General features: G+C 40.5%; 1 protein-coding gene across 4 annotated transcripts; it reads right to left on the reverse strand.

Moving 5' to 3' along the window:
• Positions 1-3,002: 3,002 nt before the first annotated feature.
• On the reverse strand, positions 3,003-24,000 carry CD47 (CD47 molecule). Of its 4 annotated transcripts, XM_071561827.1 has the most exons (12): positions 23,877-23,996; positions 20,092-20,442; positions 18,695-18,739; positions 16,394-16,483; positions 14,469-14,570; positions 14,004-14,096; positions 13,599-13,694; positions 11,943-12,035; positions 10,257-10,288; positions 7,984-8,008; positions 7,314-7,341; positions 3,003-5,368 (listed from the first exon to the last, which is right to left on the reverse strand). In XM_071561827.1, exons 1-11 carry the CDS (start codon positions 23,920-23,922, stop codon positions 7,316-7,318), a joined length of 999 nt encoding a protein of 332 aa, XP_071417928.1. In that variant the 5' UTR covers positions 23,923-23,996; the 3' UTR covers positions 3,003-5,368; positions 7,314-7,315. The 4 variants fall into 4 exon arrangements, with proteins under 4 accessions (XP_071417928.1, XP_071417917.1, XP_071417947.1 ...); XM_071561816.1 differs by lacking the exon at positions 7,314-7,341 and having other exon boundaries at positions 23,877-24,000; XM_071561846.1 differs by lacking the exons at positions 7,314-7,341; positions 7,984-8,008 and having other exon boundaries at positions 23,877-24,000.
• Between the last annotated feature and the right edge of the window lie 359 nt (positions 24,001-24,359).

Genomic DNA, 24,359 nt, shown 5'->3' on the forward strand with positions numbered 1-24,359 from the left:
AAACTGCCTGGCTCCCTCAAAGCCTGATATACTTGGTGCAATGTTTTCATTCTTAGCTGTAGCTCCAGCTACAGAGAGATCATGTTTCCAAGAACCTCACTGTTTTATAACTGCAGTGCAGGCTACAAAGGAATCTATTTCCGTGCTGGGCTGCTTTAATTATATAATTTCATTATATAATTCTTAAATGCTCAGTGTTTCTTGATGTGGGACAAATCAAATCTTCCTAGTTGTACTGAGGCCAACTCCCCATATCTGCAGAGCTCTGCACACCATACAGGGCCTTCACTGCCACTGCATCTTTAACATGGTGAACTTTCATTTTTTAACGGAGCTGAACTAGTAAGAAATGTCAGAGAATCCCAAGTCACCTTTTGCTTCAGTGAGACTATTTTAACTGGCTATGCTCAAACTTAAATTAATTGTAACGAATAGACCTTAAAGGTCCCTTTTCTCCTTACTGTCATCTTTGAACTTTCCATTGTTTATCCCTGGATGAACCTTCTGGTCAAGTGCAGAGTGAATTTCTGCTGGTTTGTTGTTTCTTCTTTCCCATGTATCTAATTTATTAAAGAATACTGCTTTCTTACACAGCAAAAAAACAAACCCCAAAAATACCCAAATGCCCAAAACGGAACCAAATGTTCCTGCTGTGAAAGCAAATTCTGCAGCACTTCTTGAAGCCAAAAAGCAAAGTTAAATGAATGCAACCAAATACAACATCAAGACAACCCTAAGGAGAAATTTTGAAAAATGTCATCCTTCATTTTTCCACAAGTTTAATCACTCCAAGTTTAATCTGCACCCAACTACTGCACAATCTTAAAAGAAAGGCAAGGGAGGGGGATAGAAGGGAGAACAACTAGTTAGAACAGTTTCAAAATCTTTCATTACGTCAAGTATGTAAATTGTGAATGACAGTAAAATCCAGTACTTTAATTTAAGCTGAAGGTGAGCCAGACCTTACTCTGCACCAGGCAGTTACTACGCCCAGGGGACACCACAGAGGTGTGGAGGTATCATGCTGACTTCATGTGACAACTGCACAACCCCAAGGTCCTCTGCATGCTCAGCTGGTGGGTCACATGCAGACACTTGCACTGTGTAGAATCGTAGAATCATTAAGGTTGGGAGAGGCCTCCAGGATTGAGTCCAACCATTGAACACCACAGCACTAAGTGCCATGTCCAGTTGTTTCCTGGACACCTCCACAGATGGTGACTCTACCACTTCCCAGGGCAGCCCATTCTAATGCTTGACAACCCTTTTCAGGGTCCAAAAGTACCATTGCTAGAGACAAGTTAAGAGAAATTGGTCTCACTCTTCCAGCTAATCTGCAGTTCCTATGCTCTTCAAAATACTCCCACCAAATGAGTATTCATGGCAGACTCTCATCCCTTCATTGCACCCACTCTACAGCCCAGTAATTTTAAAAGCCCTTCTTTCTGGAGTCTTTAAAAACAAAGCAAGCAAAAGAACAGAAGGAAACCAAAACTTGTTTCAGCACTGCAGCTTTCCACCCTCCAAGCAGATGATCTTTGTCTCTCTGCTAGTTACAGTTGTGTATTAAAGTTCTTGCCAATTCATGATTTCACTGACAAGTAATCTGGTTCTGCCCTTTTCTTGTCCTTTATGATGACTGCTTGCCCTTATACCACAGCCCAGCCATGGCAGGGAAGGGGGGCTGAGATAAGTGCAGGCACTGCAGGAGCCCTGGGCAGGGTTTGGGGAGCACATACCAGGCCATGATGTACCACTGCCCAGTTTCTGCAGCAGGAACAGCAGCCACTCAACAAGGAAACGAGACAGTCTGGCTCCTGCACCTTTTTCATCATGAAAGCTTTCCAAGAATCCTCAAGGATACAGAAAGCAAGATGTACTGCAGTCCAAGATAGTACTGACTGTATCTATGACACAGGCACAGAGCACCAAGCACAGAATAATTATTTACTGTAGGAAAGAAAAAAATTCTTCTGTGAAATGGAATGAACTACATCATGCCCACTTCTACTATTAGGGAGGTAGCCTGGTGGTAAATATTCAGTTACAGAGCTCTGATAAAACACTGAAGCTGTTTCAGAAAGCTTCTGGACTGGACAGTTGAGGTTGGGACTACTTTTCCTGTCTGGAGCAATCTGGACTACAGGTATTAGGTATCCCCGATGATACTCTGTTGAGATTATTCTCCAGCCATGTACACTTAGTTTAGCACCATTTTTCTCACCTCAAAATTCAAGCAGGCAGTTTTCCTGAGCTTCACAATCAGGGTCACTCTGAGCTTAGAGTTCAGTTACCCCTGTAGTTAGGTCCCCACTCAGCAGAACTGTAAACCTTTCATCACTCAAACTGTGGTTCATGGCTCCTTTAGAGAGGAAAGTGTGTGTCTGTGGAAGTGACAGAAGTTCAACAGCCATGGTTTAAATCACCTTGAACAAGCAGGGAATTGCTAATAATTTCAACTGTTCCCATCAGCTCAGCTCCATTGAAGAGGATGTGAGTGGAAATGCCACCAGTCAAGACCTGCAGCCTTTTCTCCTTTCTCCACTGTCAAACATCAAACATAACTTCAGAAAATCCAGAATTTATGCAGCAGTGCTTCAGCAGTAACACAAGGAATCCTTTTCTCACAGTAATACCACTCCAGCACTGTGAGGACTGCCCAGAAATATGCACTGCTCTGCTGTGCTTTTCCGGTTCCACCAGGAGCTTGTTAGTCCTCAGCTCGCATTTCCTCACACAGCACATTTAGGTGACAACATGTGATGGTTGATGTCGGTCAGCCCAACTGAAGTTATTACATTATTCACCAACCAGATGACCTTTTAAAGGAGAAACCCAACCCAAACCATCTGCAGCAGCCTCTGTAACACTGAGAACATTCCTGTACATCCACTAATTCACAAACAAAGGCAGGGAAAAGAGCAGTTAAGACTATGAATTTAAGGAAGCAGCTACAGAAATGCAAAATGCAATGTGCTAGCAACAAGAAAATCTCCTGCAAAAACAACTTAAAATGACTTTATTTTTTAAGTATATTAGCACAATATTTACAAAATCATTTCATGTTTCATAAATAAAAACATTTTCTTGGGTAAAGACTATAGATCTATAATATTTCAAATGTCTATGTATTTATATATACACACATGTAAACACACAAAATGAAAGAATACAGTTATGAACAACTTTGGTTTTAAATTACTGGTGGAAAAAGACTTTTTAAACTCTTGGTTTTAAGTTTCTGCCTACAAGATATCCGATATCCAACCCTTAACACAACAGAATGGTGGGTTTCTCCCATTTCTGGGGCAACTGATTCTGCAGCCATACATGGACACGGAGCTCCTCATGTTTTGAGCTTGGCCCCATCCCATGGTGACACAAGTCCTGCTGCACTTTGCTTTAGAGAAGTTAACACAAAGCTATTATACGTAACACTTTTTATAAGGCAGAATAACCTCAAGAGAATTCCAGTTGATTTGGTTTTTTTATTCCTCAGCTGCTAGACTTTCAACTTGTCAGAAGGAATCACTAATTATAAACAGGGAGTACTGCACAGAACTTGATCAGATAAATTCTTACACTGAATAGTTAACAGAGAATCATCTCCCATCTTTAGCTAGAGATCGCTGAGATTATGGAAAAACGTGTACCAAAAGAATTACACGTAAGAGCTCAAATCTTACATGAACACTCCCACTGGCAGAGTATGACAGTGAGTGTAAGCCATACATGCTTCTTCCATGTTTTATCACATGAATGACCCTCCTCCCTATGGCCAGTTCCACTGATCCTAGTGAGGACTTGACCACAGGCTGCTTTAAATGGTTCAATCCTGCAACCTTAGAAAGGGGGCTGTTTACAACAGCACATATTGTAAAATCAGGTACCTCAATTTTGTTTTGTTGAATTCTTGATGCCAAGTGTCTGCATCAAGACCTAGAGCTCAACATGCAGAGATCCAAACCTCTGCAATATGCACCCACAACATGGATATGGAACCTTAGCTTGTACCATTCAACTCTGAGAAGTGCCAAATTACTCAGAATCTTTAAAAACATGGATTTTATTATATTAATGCTTGGAAACTGCTTTCCAAATAAAGTTTTAAATTGTTAGAAGGAGAAAACCATGTGTACCTTTGAAATACAACACCTTAGTATAAACAGGAGACAGTGTCAAGATTTCTACAAAGTAAACACAAAGTCCAAGAGAAGCCAATGATTTTGGAACAACTCTCAAAACAGCTGTAAAAACGTGGTAAAATCTCATGGAATGTGCAAGTCCTAGGAAACTGATTTTTAACTGTACCACACATATATACAGAAACTGAGCTTCTTCATATCTCATCAGCTCCTCCTACTTACTCCCAATTTTTTATGTATTTGTGATATAATGGCAGCAAAATAAACTTGGGTGAGAAATTATATAGCTCCTTTTTTCCACTCAAGAACACAGGATTTTAAAACTCTGTCAAAAATACACTAAATAGGACAACTCCTATTTTTTATGAAGCATCCATGACTTTTACAGCTTCACTGAGTTAAGAAAGCCTGAAATTGCTTCCAGTACCACACACTGCACAACATGAACACACACACAAGAACCACATTCAGCATGAAGATTACTAACTGCTGTGCTCCGTAATTCCAGTGCTGAATTAGGTTCCAACAGCTGAGCAGTTTCTCATCAAGGAATACAGAGGAGGCACGGAGAGCTCTCTCACTGGACAAAAATATCGGCCACCACAGCACATGTGCCTACTGCCCAGAGAGGAATACTAATGTTTTGTGGAATTAGAACTGTCAGTAACTTCAGGAGAGCTGGGAATAAACGTTGCACATATGCAACTTTGTGTAAAACCTTTTACTTTTTTTTGTAAAAGTTTTGCTGAATGTCAGAAAAGATTTGTACAATCCCTACTTCCTGCTTGTATCACACACATAGACCATACTTTGCCCATGCACACAAATAAAGATAACAATAGTCTAAACGGTATTGCAACCTCTGGGCTGAGCAGGCCCACTATCAAAGCAGTGACTAATGATAGTTTTTGAAAATAATACCACTAAGGATTACTGCAGGGAGACCACGTAGTGGGCAAACAGTGCTTTCTATATTCTCACCCTCATCCATCCCACATATACCATAACAAAAGAAAATAAAGATCACATGTGGGCAAACACACGTGTTCCTTGCTACAGCTGCTGTGACTATAAAATTACATCATTTATATCAAAAGCACTTTTGCCACACATGCAAAACAACCAGTTTCCTGAATCTCTTCTTGTTGAGTAGTGCATCTTCAAGGCCACGGTGTATCAACAACGGTGTACATTTTGTTCACGCATCACATAACTCTGCAGTTCTGAGGATTTAAAAGGAAAAAAAAAAGGATTTTTTGGGATGAAAAGCAACTCAACTTACACCTTAAAAAATTACTTTTTATTTAATTTCAAACTTTGAAAGCACATTTAGCAGTCAAATAATGGAAAAGGCTGCTAGTAACAGCAAGTGATGTTTCAGCCTCTTCATAACAGAGAAGTGGACACTGTCTTGGAGCTCTTTCACTCATGAACTGGAGTAAGCCAAAGTCTTAGCTGTCTGACCCAACCCATCTTTACTCCTAATGTCAGTTTACTTTCACATGTTATTTTGTAAGCTTCAGCTCTGATTCATCCCCCCTTCAGTGTGTGTGTGAACTTTCAAGGGAAGGTTAAGGCAGAAAGCAGGTAGAGATCAAAAGGTTACTGCCTCCAGCTTGAGAGTCAGCACATGCCTTCCATCTTGGAAAACCTCCTGTTAATTTTTAGGAGCCATCTTTCAAGCCAGAAAAAGCAGAGAGATTTCTGGCCTTACCCTGAAAGTAAAACTGAAATGGGTAATTGGCAATTTCTGGGCTTTTGGAAGCTCTACCTCAGCACTAGAAGAAGAGGTAGGTTTTCATAGGCCTAAAGGAGACCCAAGAGGAAACTTATTTAAAATTGGATCTCCAAGCAAAACTCTACCTTGTTTTACAGCAGTATGTAGTAACTGTAGTGATCCCATCCTTACTGCTTTCTAGTCTCTTGAATGCAATAGACTGGCAAATATCTATTTGTTTCCTGACCTCCAATGACTCCAGGAAGAACAAGCAGTAGCCACTTCTGGATCAGGATCTACCCTCCATTCCTCCTCATTCAGATTCTGCTAACTGGTATACATTTATCAATGCATTGAGGAGACACCAATGCAGTTGTCCTTGGTACTGAGAACTGCTTGTACTGCTATTGGTTTAGAAAACGATTATATGGAATATTTGGATGAACCATGTAGCAGTCATAAGTAACATAAGTAAACAGTACAGTACATGGTATTTGTAAGGAAGCCTGTTTTTCAAACCAACTCACACTTTTCCCAATTAAGGGCTAACCTGACCCTGTTTATTGTCACATTGTCGATTCACACCTCCTAGAAGTGGCATGATTTCAAAATATTTCGGGTGAACTAACAGATTTGAATGACCTTACTCTTTATCCTGAGTAGCAAGAGGTTGTCATTTAATGCAGGAGTATTAGGCTAAGCGTCTAGTGATACCTCATGGCAAGCTTGCTCAGTTTTCAGGAAGAAACACAAGCACCAATAGCATCAACAAGTGTTCTTTTATCCTATTCCCATGAAAAGGAAGTACAGCTTCTGAACAGAAAACAATCAATAAAACTGTTTTGATTTTCAAACATTAGGATGTGACCTAAAATTTAACTTCTTCAATGAGAGCGATCTGAAAAATAATAAATTGCATGAAATCTGACTGGAAAACGATCTAACAAAACCCAGAGAATTCAAGTAACACCTAAAGTGCGGGGGAGGGAGAGAAAGTTATTTTTAAACCATTCTCTTGTGATTTTCCATGGGAGATCAGCAATTAAATGCATAGTGAAGGCTCAGTAATAATAACAAGAACAGCAATAAACCCCCAAAAAACTCATATAAAACAACCCACCACCAAGGAAACAGTCCATGCATCTTGAATACTATATGAGCATAAAGGAAGCATAAAGCTGTTCGATTTTCCACATTTGATCAGAAACATACTATTGAATAGTTCTCTCATTGACTCATCCTCTTCACTGTTTAGGAATTATACATTTCTCCCCTTTGTATGATACAGAATACAAATTATCTTCCTTTTCAATTAAATATAATTTTAATTAAGAACAGCACCACCCCTGAAAACTGTCCTCCAAATTTCATCTTATTAGGACTGGGTAGCTGTAAACATCCTCAAATACAGGTAAATTTAAATAAATATCTGTATCTATATTTGGACTTACCATCATTCTAACATCACTCCTTTTGCATCTTTAAAAGCCAAGCAAATGGATTAGTAATGAGTGAAAGAGAAAGAAATGCTTCATAATTAATACTGAGATTAATTCTAAAATTCAGGTTAGAACTTTCTACTATTCAGCATGCCAATTAGTGAATAGCAAAAAAAAAAAAAATTTCAGTCATCCCTTTCTCACTGTAAATTTCCTTCACCTTAAGTGCTATCAGAGTTTCCCAACACCAAGATAAGAGTTTCCCCAACCCAAAGAAACATGGAAAGAATACAGTGGCAAGAATCGATTTTACTCTAACTGGAAGTATTTCACCTAAATAAATGTTTATGAAGAATTAACATCAAGACCCTTCCTTTTTTTTCTTAAAAGCTGGACATTTTTCAAAGCAGAAAGGGTGGACAGAATATCCTGAAATACTATATTTGTCCTACAACAGTCAAACAATGCCACTGGCTAGCAAGGGAAGTGGCACAAAACAGGGAGTCTGGAGCTGTAGGCATAATTTCCTTGACAGATCAAACTCTTACTGACTCACAGAGCCATGTAAGTTGGCATATTGATCTGCCATCTCAGTGCTGTTGTATTGGGAACTACAGTTATTGTTTGACCTTTTTCCATAACTAATCCCTTAATTAGAAGATAAGCCTTGAATATCACCTACCATTTAGTGGTTCTTCTACAGCTTTCTGCAAAACATTTAAAAATATATATATGTATAAAAAGCCTTCATGTTTATTTTTGGCTCGCCACAGTTAAATTACTCTAATTGACATATACAGTAAGTAGTGATTCTACAAAAACGAAGAAAGCTTAACGTTAATCAAATTAATGACTAGGGTTCTGAAAAAAATTTAAATCAATCAACAGCTGCATTCTCCAGGTTACTTTCCCCCACTGTGAATGTTTGCTCAGATGAAACACCCCTAGGTGGCAGCAGAAGGCATGCAGATACTACTTTTAAGCTCTAACACCTAACCGATTATTTGTGACACTTGACCAAAGGTTAGTAACAAAGCAGCAGGACTAAAAACAAAAAAAAATTAGTAGCCAAGCAATCAAGTGGAATCTCCTCAAAAAGAAATCACAACAGCTGTGCATTTAGTCTGGAAGACAATTACCAGAAGCAACACACGCAATCTACAGAAATGCTAAAAATCAGTACTTTGTTAAGATGGCAGATTTCAAAACACAAAGCTTTTCCCACCTCTGACTCAAGAATACTTTTTCAAGTTTGCCCCAGTGACAAAATGAAGCCCCTTCACCAATATAACATTTTCCAGTCTTTAGATTACACAGAATCAAAGTATAATTTCAGAATTCATCCACACCCATCTAACTGCCACAAAGCACTGCAAGATAAGCCTAACAGCACTTGGTGGAAACAAGCAACATATTAACCACTTTAGTTTCCACTAAGCCTTTCCACAGGGCCTGGACGTCCATGGACACAAATTATGCCACCTGAATTCTTCTGTATCTAATCCTCCACTAACAGCAGCTAACAATGTATGTTTAGTGGCTGAGGTTTCCAAGAGACCTCTAAATTTTTAACATTTCTTTTGCTTTAATTCCTGTTTCCAATTCAGAGAGTAACATGATGTTCACTACTACATAACTGTAGCTATTTGTTTATTTCTCAAATCCTTGCTGCAATGTAAAACCACCTTGTGAGGAGAACAGCTCACAGAGAGAACAGAGACCTCATCAAAGGACGTTATTTTGCATGCTGGTCTCTATTTCAAAGTTTATTTACAACTAAAACTAAGTCAAGGAAAAAATCTCTTGCCCTGTTTCCTTCTGATCTACAGTAAACACAAGGATGTTAGATACAGGCAAGACTACATGTTGAATGAAGCATATGTCTAATTCACTTCTTTGCTCATTTTACCCTATAATTACCTTTCTGAAACGCTTTTTCTTTTTTTTTAAACTCTATACATTTGTATTCCTTCCGTAAGTGAGACCAATTCTCTGAAATACTATCCCTTAAAATTAAAATGGATGAGAAAAAGCAAAGGGAAAAAAAACCCCAAAAGTTCTTGTCCTAACTGCAGTCAGCCCTCCTGTCCCACTGTTGGAAAACATTTCTCCAACAGGTGGGTCTCAGGCTATAGGGAGACCTGGAAATGTGTCTCAAACAATGGCTGCCACCCAAGAGATGGGATGACCCAGTACTGGCCGTGTTTTACTGGTATTTTACAGTTGTGCCTCTTTATTTGCTTCTGAAAAATGCCAGAAATCAGGCAGTTCACATGCACGGATCAAGAGAGCACTGCCTAAGTCTATGAAAATCACTGTTTTGGAAATGATTACTCTAGAATTCAAAACACCTATTTGAAAATCCTTCTTTAAAAAAACATGGGATTTTATTTGTTCTGTGTTACCTAAAGACAGATACTGTTTTCAGAAGGTCTCCTCAAATTAAAGGGGCACTATAGGAAAATCATCAAAAAGGTCAAGGCTATACCATTCATATAGCCAGGAATTAAAGAGAATATCACAGAGTTTTGGTTTCTAAAACCACAGAAGAATATTCCTAAGTCATTCTTACAAGCCACCTGGATGTCTTGCACTCACCCTAATGAAAAGGCTTTTCAAGAAGGTGAGCAAAAGGTCTTTGTAAATACAGAGGAAAGAGTGAATTGCAAAAGAATGCCCTTGACATCCACCACCTTTTAGTGACAACAATGGAAACTCCACCTGGGCACAACAGTCGGAGCAGCCACCAGGTAAGGGCGGCAATTACAGTACTACAGACACACTCAATAGGGACAATGAAGACCAACTCACTCAACATTAGACATCTGTTACACAGCCAGAACTTTTGCTTGCTACCAACCTGGTCTGAATTCGAACTAGTGAAGAAAGGTTCAGTATCTCACTACAATCCCCTGAGCCATCTAGTCACCCCAAATTTATTAATTTTAAGCTTACCCCTGGACGAGGATGATCTTTCATTCTGGAACCTAAAATAATACAAAAAAGTGACCAGGCAGATGAATAAATGTCAGGAGAAACCAAACAAAAACATAGAATTGTAGCCTTGTTAAGCTCGTTTTTTGTCCAGAAACATCAAGTCCCACCATCAACCTAACACTGTTACCTTCACCACTAAACAATGTTCCCAGGTGCCACAACTAGGCAGTGTTTGAACACTTCCACTAATGAATGGCGATTTCACCACCCCCCTGGACAGCCTCTTCCAATGCTTGACCACTCTTTTAGTGAAGAAATTTTTCCAAATATCCAATCTAAATCTCCTCTGGTGTAACTTGAAGTCATTACCTTTTATCTTGTCACTTGTTACCTGGGAAAAGGTATTATCTACTGATAAAACTTGTAGCAGAGTAGCAATACACAAATATGAAGCTTCCACTATCCAAAATTACTTAGTTTGATGACCTGCAAGTTCTTGAAGCCTCTAAGCACTCCTCTGTTTAGGAACTATTGAATAATCTTATCACGTACAGTCTGTGATTTGTCTCGCTCATGCACTCAGCTCTAAAAATGAATTACATTACACACTATTCACTGTGCTTATTTTGGTGTGCTACTATCTACTCCAGCAGTCACATTTGACTTCTGCAGTCAGCATAGTCAAACCAGAAATGCAGCATTTATGCAGACCAATAGCACATGGCATTGAACTCCTATATACAAGTAGACCAAACTCAAACTCAATAAAAAAATATTATCATTGTTGCTATTAAAAGGCTTGCTTCAGCTCTGTCACCTTTTTGACTCATCTTCATCTATCCTGGGTATCAAATATTAGGCATGATGACTTCGTTTCTTCTTTACTGAACATCCTCTCTGTCTCAGGGTCTATTATTTCTGGCCATTGCCACACACGGTGTGCACACTAGACCTGGAAGACTCTATGGTTCAGTGCCTGGTCTGGAAGCAATCTATCCTCAGCAGAACAGTCCTGTGTCCAAGCTAACAAGCTGTTGGAAGAGACTTCACACATAGCTTGGCACAAATAATGTCACTCTGCTCTCCCACCAAAGTTGTGGGATGCTGTGTTGTGCCAGCATTCCAATCACACAGCACTGCTATGTTTGTTGCTTACTGAGCAGATCTTTCCACCTCTCATCTTTCTGAGATCTGATGAACAGACCAGTTTCTGAAGCAAAGCCTTGTTATTTCTTTTCTCGTGGGTTTTAAAATTAAGTAAAACCAGGATTCACTAAAAATGAAAGGTGTGCATTCAAGTTGCTCTTACTTGAACCCACCAATAACCAATGCAAAAATCAGTAGGAAGAGTTTGCTTCTTTACATCCATATTTTGATAAGCTTGTCATCACCAACCCACAACTCACTCTATGGAATCTTTGATATCCTTTTGCTCTCTTCATTCTAAGCTTCAGCTACCCAGCTGTGTACATGCAAAACTCAAATGGCAACATCCCTTCTACAACTGAAACAGAAACCTGGCTGTGTTGATCTCAAGTTTATGATGATCAACTGTAGATTACCCATAGGCTCTTTGAAACAAAGCCAACATATACAGACAACTTTTCCATATTTTTAAAACTATGTAATTGTCAAACCACACCTTATGCTCAAATAACCTATGCCAACTTCAAAAAAAAAAGCAGAATATTAGGTGCTACTTACCCATAATAAACACGTAAGCCAGACTAAGCAAACTTGCAATAGCCATAATAGCTAAGCCAGCAATCAAAACAGACCCATGTAATGGAGGACAGGCTGTTGAAAACACAGTAAGAGCAACTTTATTATCTGATGTAAGTAAAAGCAAACTTTTATTTTCAGATATAAGTGATTATTAAAATAAATAAGCTTGACAAAAACAGATGTGATTTTCAAAGTTAACCCAGAACTAGTTCTGCATCTTTCTTATTTTGTACACATTCTTAAGTGATACAGAGGTATTTACTGATTTATCCTGCTTAGCTGTACTATTCTACCAGTTTAGGTATTCTTCTGTCACTGCAATTGACAACATTCTTTCATTGAATGTATTTGAAGTTTAAACTTTATATCTTCAATGCCAATTGTTTTGAACTATAATTGCATTAGATTACAGAATACAATACTGTGACTGACAAAACATGGTAAAAAAGGGAAGAGTTTGCAGTGTAGTTCTGAGGCAAATCTACCACAGGTAACAAGAATGCTCCGTGTTCACAGGGATACCAGAACAGGAAGAGGTTATAGCAACCTGACCATACTTCACTGCTGAATCTCCTTATTCTCTCTGATCCTCATTTCCAGGGACTTAAAAGCCATTACAACTATCAACGAGCTCAACCCAGGATGAGCAATTTCTACTGACAGTTCAGGGTCACTGAGCTAAACTTCCAGAGCTACAGGTAACATTGAGCAGGTATGACCTGGGAACAGGTCACTCTGAGAAACGGGAGCCTTTTCATTCAAGAGCATAGTAAAAACATCTTCCATTTTGTGTTACTCTAGAGCATTAATGCTTTACTGGAATCTCCCCTCAGTTTATTTTCCCATTACATCTTACAACACTTAAGATGCCTCTTACAAATACTCTTGTAAATACTAAACAACAAGCAAAAAACTCAAATCAGCTCCACTGAAAGGTCTATCATTCCACCTAGAACATAAAAATCTTTAAAACTATTGCAAAGAAAAATAGGTCTTAAATCCCCGTTCAAATAAATGACTAAAGTGAAGAATGTCTCTATGAAACAATAAATCAGGAGCATAAAGTGCCTACAAGGAACATGAGTATGTATTCTACTACTCACTGTACTGCCAAGAACGCCTAGTCCTAAAATCACCCTTTTCTCTGCTGTGGAATTCTCTGCTGTGGAATTCTCTGCTGGGTGCAGGGAAAGGCAGGGAGGGGGCAAAGATTGGGTCAGAAGCAGGAATAAGGGATATCACTGTGTGTGGTGTTTAGTTAGTTAGAAAAACATTATGACTAGTTTAGTTTCTAAATACCCCAAGCCTCAGTAAGAATAACAGTCACCTAAACTCAACATTGACCTTAAAGGCACTAATATGCAAAACTAAAACAATTACCTTTTTAGTTTTGATAAAGCAACTGCTCTTAGAATGCAGTCATGAAGTGGTAGATGTAGTACTGCCTTTGGGCTATTCTTCCTTCACCAGATAAAAAAGCATTAATACAATAGACCTAAACTACATTCACAGAAGTCACTTGCTAACATTCCATGTAGTGGAGCCATTTTCATAGCTTTTTAGTGCTAGAAATAAACAAACACCAGGTATAAACAAAAGTAAAAAACCCACTTTCAAAGAAGACAAATTGCTTACCTGGGACACACAGTCCAAAACCAACCACGGCAATTATATAACCAAGAATTTCCAAACCTATCAGAGCCAGTGTTGTTTGACGTAGACAGTCAAAAACTGGGAAAAAAGAAAAAGAAACAAAACTGTAGTTTTATTCAACCCAGTCCCCAGACACAGGAAGGAAGAGCAGAAATCACTCAGATGAGCCACCCTAAATCTCACAGTTCAAGGAAATAAAACTTACATTCCTTCCCTGAAGCAACTCAGTCAAACAAACAGGCTAAACATTTTGTTTTGAGATACTAGAAAAGTCAGGAACACAGGATGCTACTGTAGCACCTTATTTATAAGAATGAAAATATTTTGTAGATTTTAGAGGGGAGAGCTCGATTTTTTCCATACATTTGCTAGGGAATAAATACTCACCAATTCCAAACATGAAATATTGAAGTGGTACCAAAATCACAGAAGGGACTACAATTAGGCCAAGACCAGCTTGATTCTGTGCAGTATAGCCATCTACAAAAATTTATATGGAAATCAGTAAAACAGAAATCATTAATTGGAATAAAGAAACAAACATAAATCATTAGCATCATTAAGTTTCAAGGGTTCATAAAACATCCCACTGAAGCATCAGAAGTCACTCTCTAGTCCCTAATATTCACCCAAAACAGTAAGATAGAAAATAGAAATAAATTCAGAGTCTGCATCTTCCCATGATCACATCACAGCCTGACAACCTCAATGCTGTTGTAGTCTGCATTTTTTTTAACTTAAAAATTACTAGATGGCAATTAACAGGTTGTACTAACTTTCATACTACAGCATGGAATAGATTCTTTTGTGCTCTTTTGCCCTTAAATTAAGAAAGCAATTTTAATCACTTACCTTGGACAAAAAGAGCAGTGCCTACACCAGCTACAATTGCTAAGATGACAACTGCTACTATAATCCACACTTTCCTCTGAGATTCGATTTCGTATTTTAATGCTTAAAGACATAAAAAGGGAGACAGAAGAAAACAATCAGAATTGCTCCTAAGCAAAGAAACTCATAAAACTATATACATTCCCAAGATTTCATTTGCTTTCATTCCTTGATATGGTTAACAAAGCTTAATCAGAAAAATGGAACCTGGCATTGGTGTTCTGATCAAATTCTTAATTTCTCCTTCATACAATTCAGGTGATAAGTTATCAGAGTAACCTTGGGACACAGTGCAGGTTAATTCAGGTAGATGCATTACTGACATTTAAATGTTACAGTGAATTTGTTACTCAGGTGACTGTTAGACAGCGATTTAGAAATTCCAGGTTTCATTCCCTTCCTCATGACTCTGCGTGAACTCAGACCTATCACCTCTGTCTTCAAAGGAACTTAAATCCCAAAAGCCCATCCTGTAAACAAAAACCCCCAAAACAACCCACTTCAGACAAATCAATACAACCCCTGCAGCCCACAAAAACAAGGAAACATACATTCCCAAGTGTTACACAGAAACATCATGCCCAATTTAACAAGCTGTCTAAAGGTATACAGTAGCATGGATGGATTCACAGGTTTTCTAAATGGGTTCAAATTCAACAGAAAAAAAAATCACCAAAACAAACAAAAAATGCCAACAATTAAGTTAGAGGTAGCACAACCTTCTTCCCCATGGAGGTCAAAGACCTTTCAATAAAAATTGCCCAGGTGCAAAACCACTCAAATTACTCCTATGACATGACAGTCCTTCTCCATGAAATTATTGCTTTCCTAAAACATTTAAGTTCTGCTATGGACACAAGGCAATGACAATTCCTGAATATATAAGAGATTCCTAAACCATTATAAAAAAACTAAATCAACAGTATGGAAATAAAATAATTTTTTTTAAGAAATATGTATTAGTTTTCAATCTCTGACCATGGATGAACCTTTGAAGAGTCTCATACCACTTCCATAGGTTCATGAAAAGGTAATAAAGAAAATTATATAGAGATGGCTGAATATGTTTCTGATTATTACAAATCACTCTGAGTGCAAGGTCTTTCCATTCCTCATGGACTTAACTCTTAGCAGAAATGTCTGGGTTTTTTTTTTAATTTTTTAGATGTCTACAAATTGAAAAAGCCTGAAAAACCTCAAAGAAAGATGCAACCTGCACCACAGGGACAGTCTGAAAGACCAGGACAAAGCACACTCTACACTGCACAGAAGTTGGACACTGTTGTGTAAAGAACAATCAAGGACGTCTGACACTGGTGAATGAATGTATTGCCTCTAAAAACATGTAACAAAATCACTGATGTTGGTGTTAAATTACAACTCAGCCAATGCTAAAGACTAATGAAAAATTTTACATTAAGAAGAGAGCACCATCCTTCTCTAACACTGATTTTATGACCATAACATGAAACAATTTTGTTTCTAATTATTCAATAATTTCATGGTGAACCAAGAGTTTCCTTGCTCTACCCAACAATAGCACCCACTATCAATTATACCCCACAAAAATTACATACCCGCAAAAAGGCACATAATTTTGCAAATGATACAGTTCTGGCAGCAGAAACATTCCCACCTGGCAAACTAGCTCTAAACACCCCCCAGAAGCAACCCCTGGCCTCCAAGCAAATGAGCAGCATGGCCCAGATCCCACTGCTTAGGGCTAAACACACACCACTCCCTGAGTATTATCTGGATTGATTCCACCACCACACAACTTTTAGATGGAAACACCACCTCCTTTCCTTTTACATGGATGCCTTCATGCATGCAAGTGACTTCAGGACAAATCAGTAAGTGCAAAGAATTAAAGAGTCAATACTTACCAACAACACTAAGCTGAGCTGCACACAAAATTACAACTAAGAACAGCAATGATATGATGATAGCTCTTTCCACTAGGAGGAACCATGATCCTAGACAACAAACAGAGAAATGGTAAGAAGAGAACAGAACTGAGGCTAGTAGCTTTACAGTTATTGTTCCTTTTAGGCTATGCCCTAGATTGCCCAATATTATATGTAAATTAGTACTGAGTTATAATAGGCTAAGAAAGCTGTGACCTCTATGTACTTTTCTCCCTGATCTTGTGTGTGACAACCTACTTTTTCAGTATTTCCTGTTACCCTAACATTTTCCAAACTGGAGGTCTTAACCTCCACTGAAGCAGAGGATATGTTGGTGTTAACTTCTGGCACTACAAGCTAGTGAGGAGCTTGTGAAAACTACAAACAGCACTGTAGATCAGAAAAACAGTCATTTAGGGTAAGCAGAGAAGACACGATTAGTCCAGTCTAACTCTTCCTCTGCTACTCTATTCTACTTTCAACTGCAGTAACTCCTGAAGAAACACAGATGTGTGATAAGGAATACAGGAGCTAACCTAAGTGAGAGGAAAACACTGCTTGGTTAATTTTAGGTCTTCCCAACATCATCATCCATTTAGTCTTTTTTGCCCTGCATTTTGGATGCCTTAGGCTGTTCAGTCAGTCATGCTGTAAGACCCCTGTAAGCCACCTCCCAGCATCAAATTCTGCAAATATCTCCACTGTACTAGAAAATGCAGTTAATTCTTGCATCTCTGCTCGTATCTTCATTTAGACTCACTCACTGGACTCCCAAGTCTCCATTTCTTACATTATACTTGCTACTTATACCTCTGCCCACACATTTGCTTCCAAAGAAATTTCTAATCTTCATTAAGATGTATATTCATTGCACTTTCTCTCCATATACAAAAGCTGTATCTGTAGCTCCAGAAACATGGATTTAAGTAGCAATACCTCACAACTTTCAATGCCCCGAAAGTAAGTACCCTGAGAACAGTTTTGAAATTCCCAAATTCCCCTCTTTCCCCTTCCTCAAGAGTCACAGAAGATGATGCTGTGGATGCAACAGAAACACAAGACAAGCATAAAATAGACTGAAGGCAAAGAAATGGGAGGAATATCTGCCAATTTCTTAATCACCAAAACAAAGTTAATTTAATGAATTGTTTAAAAGAAGGTTTTCCACTTCATTTACATTTTCAAAAAAGCAACTAATACTGAACAGTAACTTCAATGCACAGTTGCCATGCTCTTGATAAGCCAAATCCCAGCAATACTGCTTGATGCAACTGAAAATAATTAATTAAAAGAAGTATATGCAAGCAGAGACTCTGACAATCAACTTCACTTCCTCTGTGGCACTTCCAGATGACATTACCAGGTATTAACAACAATAAAATAAGCAGCCACAAAGCCTGGTATCCGCTAAGACTTCAGCGGGCAACACAGAACCATGGGCGGTCCACTCTTAGAAGCACAAAAGAACTTACTGTAGAGAAGTGCTTGCAATATTGCAGATAGACGCGACATGCAAATAAGAGGAACAGCTGAACGCATTTTCCTGGTAAGAGATTTCCCCTACTTTGGTGCTTCATAGCAACAGAATAAACTCTTGGTGAAAAGTAGTATTTTTAGAGTCAAAATAAGGAAGTCAATCCAAAAGTAATGCAAGAGACTTCCAGACTGGGGGGAAAGAAGAGTGAAGAGGGAACACCAAAATGAAACAGGAAAGGAAGAGAAGGAAGAAAAGAGGAGGGCAGGAAGAGAAGAAGAGAAAAAAGAAGGGAGAAAAGAGAAGATGAAGAGCGAGAAAGAAAAGGGAAAACTTGACAGCCACTCTCCTGATCAGGGAAAAATGTGCACGAAGACGAGGACACTTGCACAGAAATCTTGCTCACTCTTCTACCCTCTTCCTAGGTGAATCCAGGAATTCTCTAAAGTGAGATGGAGAATAGTTGGCTCTTGTAAGACTATCTTCGTAAAAGCATCAACTGGAACATGCTAGCAGGGACAGCATGAATTCATTGCTCAGAAATGAGAGAGTGAAGAAGACTAGTACAGGATTTCCATTATCACTAAAGCTTATCAAAACTCACTTGTTACACTTCCCTCTATTACCTTATTTTCTCAAGAGTTTCTCTAGAACACTAAGGAGGAGCAAGCAACAAAAAGCTGTGCAGAAGAACTGAAAGAGAGAGTAAGCAGCTGTGTTACCTTAAACATAAGATTATGTTTTACATGTTCTAGCACATACTCTCAAACCTAATGTGACTTTGAAACTATGAATTATTCACCAACCACATTTTTCCTTTGGTGTTGTTTTTTCGTCGTCGCAACTGACAACTAGAAAATGAAATTAGAAAAGTTACATCAGTTTCCAGCTTTGTTGTCTTTATAGCAATTTCAAAATTGTAAACAGAGAAAATAAAATTCACAAAGGGGACTTGATTCTACTACACTCTCAAGCCTTTTTTCCTCTTCTCGAGCTTAACACTGAATGGCAAAAAACAGTCAAAAAAGGTTGGGTAAACTATAAGAGAATGAAGGGAACTGTGTATACCTCTTCCCCTGTCTTTGCAGTGTTCTAAGAAACAAATGATTTTGTAGCAACTTCACTTTGACTGACTTTGCCCCTCTCAATCCATTTCAGGATCACATTTGCTTTGGAGTGTATATGGCTAGCTGAATAATTAGACCCAACTGAGAATTACACAAATGTCTGCAGCAGGACACAAGCAACATCTGTCTGAGCTTCATAAAGATTTTAATGTGAAATGCAAAAAGTAAGAGCAAAAACATCCCAGGATAATTCTAGAGTGCATGGCTAAGGCACCACATGCCTACACAGATGCAACAAATTCAGTGCTTCTGAGTTCTCCAGAAGCAAGAAGAAAGCCTCCTGTGCAGAACAGGTAAGCAGTGCACGTCTATGTCCAGGGGAACTGTCACTTCTGCAGAGCACTGGACAGACCACATGTGTACAGCAGAACCCATTATTCACCAGCTGAGGTGCTGGAGCAAATGGGCTGGCTCTGAAAAGGTAAGGTAAAATAGCTCACTAGATGAGAAATTCGTTTACCTGAATTTCATTATCATCACTTAAATCATCATCTTCTGAAGATGACATTCAATCCCAGAAAACTGTTACCATCCAGTAACAGCATTTTCAACCTCACTGGAAAACTGCATCCCTTCAGATCAAGTTTTAGAGTTCCTATACAGAATTTCTGTTAGTTCTACCTGTGACTTTTCAGCATAGAGAAAGATTGCAAGAAGCAATTCTTCAAAGAAAAGATCTCTGCAGGCACTGTAATAGATGTACACATTTCAGTATTACGAAGACATTAGGAATATGTTTCAGTATGTAATACAGTAACATGTGGGTGCTCAATGTATCACCAACTGTATAATCTAAAAGATGAGGGAAAACACAGATTTTCTGACAGTAGACAAATCATCCTCATACATTATTACAGAAGGAAAAAATGCATTCAGATCTTTCCCACAAAAGCACTACCCTGTAACTTAAACCAAAATAACTAATATTACCTGTCAAGATAGAAAGCCTGGGTGCTACATTTTTTGTATTTTCAATTCAAAGGAATGCATTGCCATCTTCATTATTTTTCTCTTTCCCTTAAGATTCTGCTTGTTTTCCATCCCAATAAGTTCTAGAACAGTAGCAGGCAACTCACCTGAGCTCTGTTTAAGTTCCATTTTTATTTCTCCTGCTCTGTTTGATTCTATCACTTCACAGCTGTAATTTCCAACAGTTGCTTCTGCAGTGTTAAGCATCAGAGAGGCCGTACCATGGACTAAATCCGCCTGAGACACCAAGTTTGCTGACGGAAATGCCGCATCTCTATAAACCTCATTTTTTCCTCCACGAAAAGAAAAAATTGCCTTTCCTTCTTTTTTCCATGTAACAAACATGGCATTTTCATTGTTCTCCTTTAGATTACTCACATAACAAGGTAAAATGACAGTTTCATTACAGTCATTTTTTTCAACAACTTCTGTTCCAGTAAGTGACAACTGGGCAGAGCCTACAAAGAAAATGAGAATTGACACACTCAGAATTATTTCTTAATACACATAAGAACAGAGAAAAAAATAATCACAACATGTAACTTTGGAAAACAAAACAAACTCTCACATGAAACAAAAAAAGAGAACCATGTTTTAAAGGAGTAACAAAAGATGGAAAATTGCATTATTCTACTTCTCTACACAGACTTAGCCATCCTCACACCCATTTAATGTATAAATACCACAACATACCATAAACTTTTAAAAAAAGTACAATTCTGGGTTGCCACTTACTTGGTCACTTTCCCCAAAATGCCACATGCATAAATACTGCATTAAGACCTGGTTTCTGCAAAGCCCAGACACAACATTAACCACAGGCTGTCCCACTGATGTCCAGATTCTTGCTGCTGAGCACACAGGTGATGAGGAAACTGAGGCCCAGGCATCAGCTCCACATGACCTGCCTTTACAGTTCGTTAGGGACACAGGGCAAAAAGTCTACTTTTACACTGGTGAGAGAAGACAGGCAAGAAAGGTTTGTCATTTGTTCCTTCTTCTCTCGGAAGGTGGAGCCAAATGCCCACAGGTTTACATCATTTCTTGCAAATTCTCCCTCTTTACCTTTACAATGGAGTAGGTGCACACAGAATACTGTACATTAAAAATCATTATTAGTGTAATACTGTAGTAAGGAAATTCTTATTTGAGTGTACACATGGCAGAATTGAAAATAGAAAATCTGTAACAATGAACAACTTGTATTAAATCACAGGGACTAATGCCATTAACAATAGCCTTCAGTGCAGGTAAGGAAAAATTATAACCTCGGAGGATTGTGTTATCACTGATGGGTTTTACTGTCTCTCTTTCACACTGCACCATCATTCTAAAAGAATAGTACTCTGACCACTCTTTCAAGAAAGACTTAAATCCTATGCCAAAGTCTGATCAGAAATGAAGATCCATTCATCCATTCCTGAGTCCCAAAAATGAGAACATCAGTATTTCAATTACACCAGGAGCCAGAAGAAAGAGGTTAATTAAACTAGCTTGGCTGCAAGCTATGAAGGTTTTGAATGTTTTATTTTCTGTATTTTTCCTTCTTTGGGGGAAATCATAACACAGTTTAATAGCTTTCCTAATCGTAATTGCTCCCCGAAGTATCACAGACATTAACAATCCAAAACGTTTTACTACATCCATCTGATAAAACCAAATATGGGAAAATATATGCAAAACATGACCAAACCCCCTAATACTGTAAGCACAGAGACTTACACACTGGACAAGCTCCAGGGACCTCAAAGAACTACTGCTACTCACATGTGTAAAACCAGCTCAGAATCATCTTATGTACTTGATGATTAGACTTAATTAGGGGGAGAAAGAAAAAAATAGAAAATAAAAAGAAAATCAGTAAAAGTTGTGTCAGTATTTACAGTAGCTCTTTTTTTCAAAGCAAGAGTCTCAGATCAAATTTTAAAAGCATCATCTTTGAAATACCGCTTTAATTTTGTCACACAGGTCTCTGGATTACTACTGAATAACAAAAGCTTATAATAAACTGGCTCTGAATGTATTATGCATGACAGTACTTTACAATGAAGGAAGAAGTATTCTCTGGTTTACTCACTGTGTTGTATTTTTAAACTGTACTTCAAATAACAAAAGTAACAAAAGTAGAACAAAGGGAAACTATACCCAAACCTCAACCTATGCCCTAAAAAAACATGTGTACAGAACTGAAAGCTTCAACGGTTCTTTCTGAAGCAAATTTCCCATCTGTTTCACACTACCTCAACATAAAAGTCTGGGGTTTTTCTCCTTTAGAGCCAGTACATTTACATTTCATAGAAAGAATGTGTTCATCACTGACTCCATTTCACTGAGAAAGCTGATTTTTAAATAAGGACAGGGACTATACTTCCAAATATTTATGAAAACAAATAAAAAAGAAACAAACAGCTTGAAGGAAATAAAAACGAATTGATGAAAATTTTCTCCCTAGCGTTAGAGCGGAGTGGCAGGGAGCCGTAAATTCCTGATTCCACCAGTCTGCTGGCGTGTAGTCCATGAGCGCTGGCATGTTTTGGCTGCAGGCAGTGCAGAAGTGCCCGAGTGAGCTCCACAGCCGAGTGCTGCGGGAATGAGGCGCAGTTCCAGCGGTGAACAAACTCCTCTGTGCGGGCTCTGCCCTTGTGGCTGCCCTCGCACTGAAAGGGACTGAAATGGTACTTCCACCATCAGCATCCAGCGGTCTTCCTGTGGTAAGAGGAAGCCAAGAGAACCCTCTGGCAACAGTTTCCAAACCCCGCAGGCGGTGGACCAAAGGGTGGGCTCTTAGCCCCAAACTTTCTCATGCGTTATCAGCTCAGAGGCATCACACGAAGGGGACAATTTTAGAGCCCTACACTAAGCAGTTTGGGGGCTTCTTAAGAACCGTGAAGCTGCCACAGAAAGGCTGTTTCAAATGATACACGTAGTGTCCATTTGGAAATGCTGCGCATGGTTGACAAAAGGATCGGTCACTGCACCTGATGGACGCTTGCACTTCTCCCTACAAACCATGCTGGGGCACTCAGCACTTCAGCCAGCCTACTGCTAACTCATGAACCCAGACGTACACACCAGTTTTAAGCACAGACACAGCCTCAAACACGCGGGTTTAGATGCGCTGCTTACGGACACAAAAGCAAGCCCTGCACCTGCACCTCGGTCCAAGCGTCGCTACTTTTTTAACCCTCCGTCTCCCCACCGACTTTATGTTCGCGGCAGAGAAAGAGGACAAGATGGTGCGATGCCAACTGCACATCGATGGTACGAGAACGTTTTAAGATCACGAAATGCCGTCAAGTCCTGACCCTGTGTATCCGGGGGCCGGTTCGATGGTTTTTGAGGAAAGCCCACTGCGCCGAGCTGCGAGGGCGAGGAGCAGAGCTCTGGGCACGGTGTTCCCTCCTCTCCTCCGCAACTTGCGGGAAGCAGCGCACCCCCGCGCCCAGCAAGGCGGGATGGGATGGCAATGCGCGTTCCCTCTGCTTCCCAAAGATCGTCGAGCTCCCGATCCGCTCCCGCGGCCCTGCACGCGCCCGCTGCCGCCAGGGACAGCCGGGACAAGCGGGAGCGGGACGGGAGGCAGGACCCGGACGGGAAGCAGGAGCGGCACCGGCGACAGCCGCTCCGCTCGGCCCCGGGAGCGGCCCCCCCGCCCCGCCCCTTCGTTTCCCGCGGCCCAGGGGGGCGGCTCGGCCCGTGCCTCGCACCCGCCTCGCACCCCCGGGACCTGCTGGGGACACCCCCAGGGAAACACCGGGACGCCTGCACCGGGACCCGCTGGAGACGGGATCGCACAGGAGGCGTCCCGGGGCGGTTGCCGCGGCCGCAGGCGGAGGGGCCGCGGAGAGAAGGGCTGCAGGAGGGAGGGGGGAGGCGTGCGGCGGTGTCTCACCTGCGCGCAGGGCGCCGAGCAGCACGGAAGCGGCCAGGAGCCACATGGCGGGCGGCGGCGGCAGCGCGGCCCGGGCGCACCGACGGGCTCCGAGCGGCGCCGCGGCGCGCGGGGGCGGGCGGGGCGCGGCCTCGCCGCTCATTGGCTGCGGCCGCTGGCGCGGGGGCGCGCGGGGTCGGCGCGGGGCGGGGCCTGTGCCGCGCGCGGCTCCGCCTCCCGCTGCTGCCGGCGCAGTGTTCGCGCTCCTGCGGGCACAGGCAAGGCCAGCGCAGCTGCGGGGCAGCGTGGGGGTCTGGCCGGGATTTTTTTTTAACTTAAGTAACTGTCAGGACGCTGTTCTGCGCCCGAGGGGCTGGTAAAGTGGCTGCGCTGCCGCGGCTGCCGCGGAAGGGGCCGCACCCCGTAACGCCGTGACAGGGCGGCCCCCGAGCCCCTTCGCTAAGCGACTCCCCGATCGCTTCATTGATTTCGAAGCCCTTCCTG

The sequence above is a fragment of the Pithys albifrons genome, chromosome 1, assembly GCF_047495875.1.
Source record: "Pithys albifrons albifrons isolate INPA30051 chromosome 1, PitAlb_v1, whole genome shotgun sequence".
Taxonomy (NCBI): domain Eukaryota; kingdom Metazoa; phylum Chordata; class Aves; order Passeriformes; family Thamnophilidae; genus Pithys; species Pithys albifrons.

Bases quoted from the DNA above. Each gene is read 5' to 3' on its own strand.
- CD47 (XM_071561816.1), bottom strand. From the start codon at position 23,922: ATGTGGCTCCTGGCCGCTTCCGTGCTGCTCGGCGCCCTGCGCGCAG. The intron at 14,097-14,468 runs GTAAGTGATTAA...AAATTTTTGTAG, and splicing joins CACTGCTCTTTTTGTCCAAG to ATGGCTATACTGCACAGAAT. The intron at 8,009-10,256 runs GTAAGCTTAAAA...AATGTTTTGCAG, and splicing joins AAGATCATCCTCGTCCAGGG to AAAGCTGTAGAAGAACCACT.